This window comes from Toxorhynchites rutilus, chromosome 3 (genome assembly GCF_029784135.1).
Source record: "Toxorhynchites rutilus septentrionalis strain SRP chromosome 3, ASM2978413v1, whole genome shotgun sequence".
Lineage (NCBI taxonomy): Eukaryota > Metazoa > Arthropoda > Insecta > Diptera > Culicidae > Toxorhynchites > Toxorhynchites rutilus.
The window spans coordinates 268,584,951-268,595,811 of record NC_073746.1 but is presented as its reverse complement, the minus strand read 5'-3'; the positions used below and the strand labels follow the sequence as shown (position 1 = coordinate 268,595,811).

The window sequence follows — 10,861 nt, the reverse complement described above, 5'->3', positions numbered from 1 at the left end:
CATGTTTGAACAGTTTGGGTAAGGTTGTTATGGGGTTCGACCGATTTTCCCACGAATCATTACAGCAACATAAAAAGCCGTTAGTCGTCCTGAGAATGACCTTATGAACAAACAAACAACGATAAACATATGATCATCATTGAATCATCAGCATAAAACCGATACGACATGCATACATAACCGGGGGCATCACATGTTGCGTGTACATGAACGTTCTGGCCTCGATATGGAACACTTCAGCCTTGGTAGCGATTTGGATACTTACAAGTCTTCTTACGAAGTATTGATTAGCCATATCAGTAATTTTTAACGGTTTTACACCCTGTTCTATGTCGTTAACAGATTAATGTTGTGTCTCAGTTGCAGTTTACTTACCAACTACCATTACAATTTGCAGAATATTTGGCCGCCCGAACGGTGTTTTATGGGACGTTAGAATATTATCACCAATTCCAATTGTGTCCTTAACGTTAAACAAAAGATCGAAAGGTTACTTCGCTAGCGATCAGTTGCTTTCAGGAATAGAGATGGGTTGCAATGTGTTCATCGTACATCAAGACTCAATCATCAGCTTCATGGAAAGATTTTTCGAATATCATGACGAAGCAACGTTCAGGGATCCTAACAAAACTATCGTGATGCTCATGGATAGCAGCCAATCTGATGAAAAGTATCTTCTTCGTGAATTGTGCGAACATCCCAATCTCGTAGAGGTTTTGAATCTGCTCATGCTAAAACCGACTGCGAATATGAAATATATTGAACTTATAACGCATCGTTTCGTCGGAACCGCCGAAGAATCGGTCGATCTGCTTCTACTAGACGTATTTGATATCGCAAACAAAACATTTCGCCATGGGAGGCAACTATTTCCAGACAAGATCACCAATCTGCAGGGAAAAGTTATCCGAGTGGCGGCATTCAATGTTCCTCCGATGGTTATTATGCATCAGAACTATAGTAGTTACCCATCAGTAAAGTCGGGAAATCAGATGTATGAAGTATATGGAAGTGATGGTCTGTTGATCAAGAAATTTTGCCGGCGTTACAACTGTTCGGTAGAGTTGATACTCGGTACGTTATTGTGGCGTATGTGTTGTTCAGTTAAACGATTTCAATTTTCAGATGAGGTCAACCAGTGGGGTACAATCTATTCTAACAGAACCGGTAACGGAGTTCTCGGAAACCTGTTGAACAGGCGAGCAGATATTGGATTCGGAGGGTTAAGCGGTTGGCATACTCCACTGAAGTATTTGACTTTTTCCAAGCCCCTTCAAAGAGATAGTGTCATTTGCCTCACACCGAAACCTATGTAATACTTATTTGTTCCTCTGAAGCAATGTTTCTATCACTTGTATATTCCAGGGCTCAACCTACATGGAAAGTCATGCTTTTAGTTTTCACAGTTCCAGTTTGGATCTCCATCACTTTGTAATGTAATGCTAAAATTACGCTATAGTTTGATAGTATTCATTATAGATTATCTTTTCATTTAGCCCACAATTAAATAGTTGGTGTCCAAATTTCAAACGGGATCTTCTGCGGTGCTACAAGACTTGGCTGACCAGGGTAATGCTGCATTCGCAATCGGACGCCTGATAAACGACCATCTGATGATCGGTGGATGGATCACTGCAGGAAATGTTCATAAATATCAAATTATGAGAGAGGAACTGTACTACGACCACGAAGTATCCATGGCCACCAAAACGTGACCCCTGATGGAACATTATAACACGCTAATAATGAGAACCGTGGAGTCCACAATTCGTTACTACCAAGAACTAAACGCCATTTACGAGTTCACTGATTATAATGTTCAAACGGTGGCTACTAATTCTCGTTCACGGGAATCGTATGTTCCTCGCGCTCTCAATTTGAATGACCTACTTGGGGGATTTTTCATTTTAGGCCTCGGATTAATTGCAGCAATCATTGTCTTCGCGTTTGAATTATCACAAGTTAGGTTTCAGCCTAGTATCCAATGGAGGTTCAATCGAATGCAATGAGGTTCAATCGAATGCAAAATGCAAAAAAAAACTCTTTGATAATGGTTTGGTGGCTCTGGAAAAGGGCCGTTTTGATTGGTTGATGGGTATTGTTTGTTCACTCCACCAGTGTTTTCCGAGTGATGATGACAGAAGGATGGTAAACAGTCGTTAGATGGTGCGTATCGAATAAAATATACAGAAGTGGAACGAGATATGATGAAAACCGCCCTCTATGATCCTAGACGAGATGCCTCCTGTGATATGTATGGATGAAATAAAGAAAAAAAACTCACCAATGTAATATAATATAATTACCGTAAACCGGGGGAAAATTGATCGATATGTCGCATGATGGGATTCGGTTCTGGTCATTCGTGGGGCTTTTTTGCAAAATAGTTTTTTTCACTTGTTTGAAAAGTTTTTGCAAGTATTTGATTATTATTATTATTCAAAATATGTTTCTTTACCATAACAAAAAATGAAAACGAAAATGCTATTCAAAAAAAATATTAATTTTCATCCATAATAAAAAGCGATTCGTTGAGAACCATTGACAAAAAAAACCTTCAGATGGTTATTGAACATTTCAGATTAGAAAAATTTAAAAATAAATTGCACAATGCCTCTGAAAATTTATGTTTGTAATACGTTTGATCAATTTCACCCCGGTGATCAATTTGCCCCCGGATGACGGTACCAATACCGAACACAATTATCAATTTTTCTTATCAGTAAAAACATGTTACTTTAATATAGAGAAAACATATTTGAAATGGAAAAAGTAATTTTGTTTTATAATTTTTACTCTCTGAGTGTTTATTGATCCCAATGCGAATTTTAATTGTACTTACAACACTTAATACTATATGTAGAGCATATGGGAAATCACTTTTTCTCATATTTCTTCACTTTACCAACTTTTCTCGCCGTATAAACTTTCCTTGGGTGAAAATGCACAAAACAAAACAGACAACCTGAACCAAACGACCCGTTCACAGTGGTTTTTATTTATGAAAATTGAAATAAATCGTTTCATATATCAAGTCATTTTTAACACAACTGCTACCATATACTCTTCTCTTTGTAAACAAACTTTTTGTAAACAAAGTGTACGTATTCATATAGTCTGAGTATCGGTTCCATACTAATCTGTGATTTCTGTTTGTTTTTCATGTTTTTCTATCAACTGGAGCATCTCATCATAATCTAGATTGTTTTTTTCAGTTTCATCTAATTTAGTGTACCTAACATTGATAATTTGCAAAATCAAAATCAAATATTTACATCGATCGTGATAACACAATGGAATCCCAAATGATGTGTCACTCCTGTGCTATTGAGTTGAAGAAGGAGAATGGTGTCATCTGTAAAGAATTTTGCCGTTCCTTTTTTCATCTGAAGTGTGTTAAACTCACTACAGCTGAGCGTGAAATGGTAGCCAAGAAGTCCAACTTATTTTGGATGTGTAATGCCTGCACTAAAATAATGGCAAACATTACTTTTGGGACTTTGGTTCCTCATCCGGTGTAAGGTTATGAACCCATTGGTGATCGGAAATTTTGAACAGCTGATCGAGCTAAATTTTCAATCTGGGTTCATGAGTCCATATCATGAATTCATCTCCATGCAGGGTGATCCTTCTTCGTATATTCCCAACCGTGTTTGTTTTTCTGACTACATCAATTCCTCTGTGCATTTTGATCTGTCCATGAAGCAGGATATCCATGGAACATCAGATTATCTTCGATCGAGGATCGTTCCAACGATCTTCGATGCAAAGTATGGGGATATCAATTGTGATAATATGTACTTTACTGATGGGTCCTCTATGAATGAGTCCACAGGATTTGGAGTGTTCAACGAATTTTTTAGCACCTCCCACAGTCTTCAGAATCCTTGCTCAGTGTATATTGCTGAATTGGCAGCGATACACTGGGCGCTGGACAGCGTTGCCTCACGACCTGTTGAACACTATTACATTGTAACGGATAGTCTTAGCTCTGTCGAAGCTATCCGTTCAGTGAGGTCGGAAAAGCACTCGCCGTACTTCCTTGAGAGAATACGAGAAATTTTGAGTACTTTATCCAGACGCTGTTATGTCATTACCTTTGTCTGGGTCCCTTCACATTGCTCAATTCCGGGTAATGAGAGGGCTGACTCATTAGCAAAGGTAGGTGCAATTGAATGCGATATTTATCAGCGTCAAATCGCCTTCAATGAATTTTATTCTTTAGTCCGCAAAAATACCATAGTTAACTGGCAACGCAAATGGAACGAAGATGAATTGGGTCGGTGGCTCCACTCGATTATCCCTAAGGTTAGCCTCAAACCATGGTTCAAAAGTCTGGACTTGAGTTGGGACTTTATTCGCACCTTCTCCCGACTCATGTCCAATCACTGTTCGTTAGATGCGCTACTCTTTCGTATTAATCTTGCCGGCAACAATCTTTGTGTTTGTGGCCAAGGTTACCACGACATCGAGCACGTTGTTTGGTCGTGCGAGCTGTATCTTGTCGCCAGATCGAATTTAGAAGACACCCTTCGGGCCCGAGGAAGGCAGCCCATGGTGCCGGTGAGAGACGTGTTGGCTCGGTTAGACCTTGATTACATGTCACAAACATATGTATTCCTTAAAGCTATCGATCATCGTGTGTGATTGTCCTTATACCCTTAGTTTTTCTTTTTCCTTTTCCTTTTCCTTTTCCTTTGTGAGAGATCGGATCCATTCTTAAGAATAAGATGAAATGTAAATACATTTTAGATATAAGATAGGTTTAAGAATTGAGTGTGATGAGTGTGATTGAGAGTGTGAGTGAGATCATTGTCAACATATCCTCATATCCCCTCCTTTTCCTGAAGAAAATATGTCACCCTTCTAAACTCGAGTCGACCGCGAGTAATCGGTTTCCTATATCATTAACATTTGAATTAAGGAAAAATGTATATATACTAGTAACAATACAGTAAAGAGCTCGGCTCCTTTAAACTTATGTAACTGATCCTGTAAAAATAAACGATTTGAAAAAAAAATACTTTTGGGAGCGCAGTATCATCATTTAACACGACACAGCAGTTGATGAGCGATGAATACACCAAAACATTGCAAGATTTAAGGAGGGAGATCGAACAAAACACAGCCAAATTGAACACATTTATCAATAAACCGAAGATCAACGAAATGACTCCACGATCGAGTAACACTAATGCCGGTCAAACTTTGAGGAAAAAGCGACGACTATTGGATGTCGAGGACCACAGCTCAAAAATCCAATGTGAGTACCGTGGAACGAAAGACATAGCACCGAATATCACAATTCCTCTTGCGGAAAAATTGGCTGAGAAAGAAAAATTTTATTTGTACCTGTCTGGTATTGCTCCTGAAGCCACTAGCCTCAACACCAACGAAACCGTAGACGTCACAAAGTTCCGAAAGGCAAAATTCTCGATGATTTAACTTTTGTGTCGCTCAAAGTTGCGATTGGCTTACGGCACAAAGAGGCGGCACTTTCAGCAGAGACCTGGCAAAGAGGAATAACCTTCCGGCAATTCGACTTTGATCACACTAAAAAGCGCACTCCGTTTCGTTTCGAACCAACCCAACCGAACGCACTGTTCATCCAGTAGAACCGCTCTATTTGCAAACTCAATTTCGCCTGTTACTACAGAACCGATGGTACATCGTGAACTTTTAATCGACAACAAATCGTCATCCAATCTCGTACAATACCCTTTCACAATGTATTACCAAAATGTGAGGGGTCTTCGCACCAAAACAAACGATCTGTTTCTGGCGCTTTCGATGTGCGATTATGATATCGTGATACTGACTGAAACATGGTTGAATGAAAACATTTTGAACAGTGAACTGGCAAATAACTATTGCTTGTATCGTTGTGACCGAAACTCTGTCTCCAGTACGTTCCAACGAGGCGGTGGGGTGTTGATCGGAGTGGAACAATCACTCGACAGTGCATCAATTCTAGTAGACAATTGCCAGCATCTAGAGCAATCGATCGTTCGAATTAATTTGCAATCTCTCTTGATTTTCATTTGCTCTATCTACCTTCCGCCAAACTCTAATGTGGCACTGTATGACGCACACTCAACCAGCGTACAACAAATTTTTGATCAGGCGTCCGAAAGAGATTTGATAATAATAATGGGTGACTACAATCTGCCTCACTTGGACTGGCGATTTGATGAGGATACAAACTCATTGCTATCTATTAATGCGTCGTCGGAGCCAGAAATAGCCTTAGTTGAGAAATTAATGTCTATCGGACTTCAGCAGATAAATAATCTCGTGAACTTTAACGGGCGGCTACTGGATCTCATTCTCACGAATGTGCCGGAGGACCTGCTTGAACCGCCTATGCCTTTAATGAGAATTGACCCTCACCATAAGTCTCTCTTGCTTCATTAAAGCTTGCTTTCGAATTAAAGTGCCTGCAGATGGCATGCTGCTTTAACAGCTATATGCATCGCATTGAGGGCGACATAAAGCTTAATCCGAGAACCTTCTGGAACTACATCGCAAGTCGCAAAAAATCAAAAGGTATACCCATCAACATTCGCTTCAACGGAGAGTCAGCTGAAACTGAGTTGGATTCTGCAAACCTGTTCTCGTCGTTCTTTCAAGGTGTGCTAAGTAATAACTCACCACCCTTGACAGAATCGTACCTGAACAGTTTGCCGCACTACAATCTCAGTATACCACGAGTATCCTTCAGTCAACAAGATATCATCCGAAAATTTGTATCCATCGATGCTTCAAAAGGCGCAGGTTCGGACAGACTTCCCCCTCTTTTTGTTAAAAACTGTGCTGCCTCCCTCGCCTTTCCTGTTTCCATGATCTTCAATCGGTCACTTAACGACTGCGTTATCCCGAGTTTATGGAAAATAGCGGCAATAACTCCGATTCACAAATGCGGTAATATCCACGGAGTAAGTAACTACCGATCAATATCAATACTCAGCTGTTTGCCGAAGATACTTGAAATCATGGTGCATGATGCTATATACGAGTCCGTGCATCATGTCATCGCCGAAGAACAACATGGTTTTGTTAAGAAACGTTCTACAATAACAAACTTAATGTGTTACGTCTCCAATTTAATTGGAAGAATGGAAAAACGACAACAAGTAGATGCTGTATATGTTGATTTGGCCAAAGTATTCGACAAGGTTCCCCATCGTCTTGCCGTCGAAAATTTGAAAAGGCTTGGCCTCCCTGATTGGTTAACGCGGTGGATTTGGACGTATCTGTCAGGACAAAGTGCGTCTGTACGTATTGGGAACACACAATCTTCACTCTTCGATATTTCTTCCGGAGTCCCCCAAGGAAGTAATCTGAGCCCACTCTTATTCGTATTATTCATTGACGACATGTGTAGAATGATGAAATCTGTTGATGTATTGATGTATGCTGATGATCTGAAGGTTTTTCGAAGCATAATGCCTCCGTTGGATTGTTGCGCCCTTCAGTCGGATATTGATGTGCTTAGTGAATGGTGAGATATAAACGGCATGGAAGTAAATGTACGGAAGTGCAATGTCATAACATTCTCCAGTTCTCGTTCACCAATTACTTTCGGCTACAAAATGTCATCCTCCAACATCGAAAGAGTCACCGTAATAAAAGATCTCGGTGTTTATCTGGATCACAAACTTAGATTCGCGGAACACGTAGCATTAACTACCGCCAAGACTTTCTCAATGGTCGGTTTCATTCGTAGGAACACCCTATCTTTCGAAGATGTGTATTGCCTGAAAACCTTGTACTGTACTATAATTCGCAATATACAAGAGTATGCTGTTCCAGTATGGGCGCCGTTCTATAACGTTCACATCCGGAGAATCGAAAGCGTGCAAAAGTGTTTTATCCGCTACGCTCTTCGACGGCTACCATGGTCCGATCCTCAACACCTGCCTGCCTACGAGGACCGTTGCAGACTCCTTCGTCTACCAACACTAGAGAATAGGAGAATAATTCTTCAATGGGTGTTAATCTTTGACGTCGTTTCCAACAACATCGACTGTGCCGAACTACTAGGAAAAATTCGATTTCACGCACCATTGAGACCGACCCGACGTGTTGAGTTTCTCCGACCACAAACTTACAGGACTCAATATGGACAGAACAACTCACTGGATGAATGTTGTCGTTTATTTAACGAAGTTTTCGAAAAATTTGACTTTAACATCACAAAAAATACGTTTCGATCAAGAATTAGTTTATAAGTGTATGTGCGATGTATTTTTGACGTAGAACTACGTCTTTCATTAAGGGTGCCAAATCAGAAAACAGGTCACGTTTTTATGAAATAAAGTAAACGTTAATAACGATTTTTGCCGCGAACGGATCTTGGCGATTTATATACTAAACGAATCGGAAATTCCCTAAGATTTGTTTGATATGCTATATATTACAATCCCATAGTCTGTATATGGTTTAAATTGATGAAAATTGGAAACATTCCCATTTCCTCATACATTTGTTCTGTCCATTTGTGTGCTTTCCTGAGCAGAGCTGTCAATAACGAGCAACGAAGGGGAAATCGTAAGATGTAAAGTCTCCGTGAACGAAGGAAAAGAAAAAGAACGGAGGGGAATATTTGCCTAGAGTATAAACAGTGGATCTCGCAGAGGCAAACTTTCATTCTTCGTGAAGAAATCGACTGAAAAACATCATTGCTGGACGAGCTGGGCGGCGTGGGATCGAATACCTTTCTCAAGGCAATGGGGGTGGAGGAGTAATATGATGGATAAAGTGAAGTTTTCCAAGGGTCTTTTTGAAGGTTAGAGACGAATGAACTGAAGAAGTTTAAAGTTTTAAACAAGGAAGGAAAGTAAACTTTCAGTATCGTTCTGTGTTCAAAGCAATGAATATCCTTGTTTTGTGCCATCACATGTCTTCGTATCGAATTGAGCTGTGGACGCGACCAAATTTCTCACTCGCTGATGTCTCTGATATTGCAATCATTACATCAAACTGACGCCATTCCATTAAGGTTCAGAACTACATAATTGTGTGGGGAATCATTAAACTAGGCTATCATCGGCTCACCAAGAAAATAATTGTTCTGAAATTTTGTGTGTCATTTGGTTTCGCATGACAGTAGCAAAACTATCTCCACCAAGGATGATGCATTAAACTGACGCTATGGTGAAGCAGGTGTCAAGGTAGTGTACCAAAAATTTTTTTGGGGAATACCAAGTTGTTCAATAAGTTATATTAGGTTATTAATTTATTTGGGCTCGCGTGCCGGTCGCAAAATCTTGTTGTTGTAATTGTAATCTAATCTTGATCATAATGAAACAGTGTTACTCTTTTCCAGGTTATGGAGATTAACAGATAGGAGTTTATTTCGTTTATTTAGTCACCAAGAAAGTAAATGTCTTTATAGAATTTTGTGTGTGATTTGGTTTCGCTTGCCAGTAGCAAAACTTTCTCCACTAAGAATGACAGCTGCACTTATCTCGATCATGTATTGTTCTGCGAGCAAATAAATAATAAATAATTCTACAATACAAATAAAACATTTCAGGGCGATCAAACTGTTAGAATGGTCATTTCAAAATTTTCGTTGCGTTATAAAATAATATCCGCAGTTGTAAACAAGCGGCTTGAATTAAACCACAGCGTAGTTCTACGTCAATAATGCGGTCGTGTCTTGAACACAACCTCCTATAATTTATAGGAGAAGACTAAAATATATTACTTATCATATTACTTACAATTTTACACTTACACTTGTGCTAAATTTTTCACAATATACGATCGGTCATTGATATGAAAATTCACCAAGCAACCAACATTGAAGTTCCAAATTTTATTTTTTTTTGCTAGAATTAATCCTATCACTCACCTTACTTGCAATACAAAAATGCCCCCGACTTGCATATATTTGCAATGCCAATTTCCCCCAGGCACCTAGGTTTTGATGTCTCTGTTAGGGAACACATTTCGGTGGGAGCAAAAGCTCCCCCTACTTTTTTTGTATTTGCAATGCCGATTTCTCCCAGGCAGCTTGATGTTGATGTCTCTGTTAGAGACCCGCCGCATGTGTCGTCAATTTCGACCAATCAGAAGTGGGTATTTCCGTTAGGATAGGGGCTGAGATTTTTCCATTGTTCGATAGTTAGTTCCATGACATATATTATTTTCTTCAATATAAAAATGACATATTATTTCCTTCAATATAAAAAATTGTAATGGAGTGCCGAAATCGATTGACGCAAAAATTTCATCAATCCATCATGAAATGACTTTATTGCTCAGTCATTTCATGATGAATTGATGAAATTTGCGATTGAAATTGGTAAATTTTTACGATGTTTTCGATTTTCAATTTGTGCTCCAACGCAATTTTGAAGAGGTACCTTTACAATTTTGGGGTCTGGTTCAGACCAAAACTGTTCACAACAAATCTCTCATACGTGTTTCCTAGTTTGAGAAAAAAAGCATCACTCCAAATCAATTTGATGAATCGCAAAACTACGTTTCTATGATTGACATCCATGTTTACTTTTATAAATGGAGAGTAGTCAGTAAATTGTCTGTGAGTGATTATTTTTACTACGCATTCAACAATAGACGCAGCTTCATAGAAAAAAATAATTATTCTCTTCAAATGGCGATGCTTTGTAGCCATTCATTTCAGCAAATTCGCAAAACATATTCATTCCACGTTGGTTTTACTTATGCAACTGAACATTTATTGTGATATAACCGTCAAACAAAAAGTTTGCCAATGTATGTCATAATTGCGCAACGATATTATGTTTGCGTTACAATTTTCTTCATTTTTCCTTAGCTATAAATTGATGTCTGCACGTTACATACCTCTAGAAAACCGCAGTTGATTGGT

At 39.1% G+C, this 10,861-nt stretch overlaps 1 protein-coding gene across 1 annotated transcript; it reads left to right on the top strand.

The window, feature by feature from the left end:
• The first annotated feature begins 527 nt into the window (after nucleotides 1-527).
• LOC129774209 (uncharacterized) lies at nucleotides 528-1,715 on the top strand. Its single transcript, XM_055777917.1, has 4 exons — nucleotides 528-1,074; nucleotides 1,126-1,249; nucleotides 1,338-1,431; nucleotides 1,512-1,715. Exons 1-4 carry the CDS (start codon nucleotides 528-530, stop codon nucleotides 1,713-1,715), a joined length of 969 nt encoding a protein of 322 aa, XP_055633892.1.
• The last annotated feature ends 9,146 nt before the right edge of the window (nucleotides 1,716-10,861 follow it).

What these genes read in the sequence shown, in the direction of transcription:
- LOC129774209 (XM_055777917.1), top strand. Translation starts at nt 528, where the DNA reads ATGGGTTGCAATGTGTTCATCGTACATCAAGACTCAATCATCAGCTTC. An exon ending in TTCGGTAGAGTTGATACTCG is followed by an intron (nt 1,075 to 1,125) that starts GTACGTTATTGT and finishes TTCAATTTTCAG; the next exon opens with ATGAGGTCAACCAGTGGGGT. An exon ending in GTTTGGATCTCCATCACTTT is followed by an intron (nt 1,432 to 1,511) that starts GTAATGTAATGC and finishes ACAATTAAATAG; the next exon opens with TTGGTGTCCAAATTTCAAAC.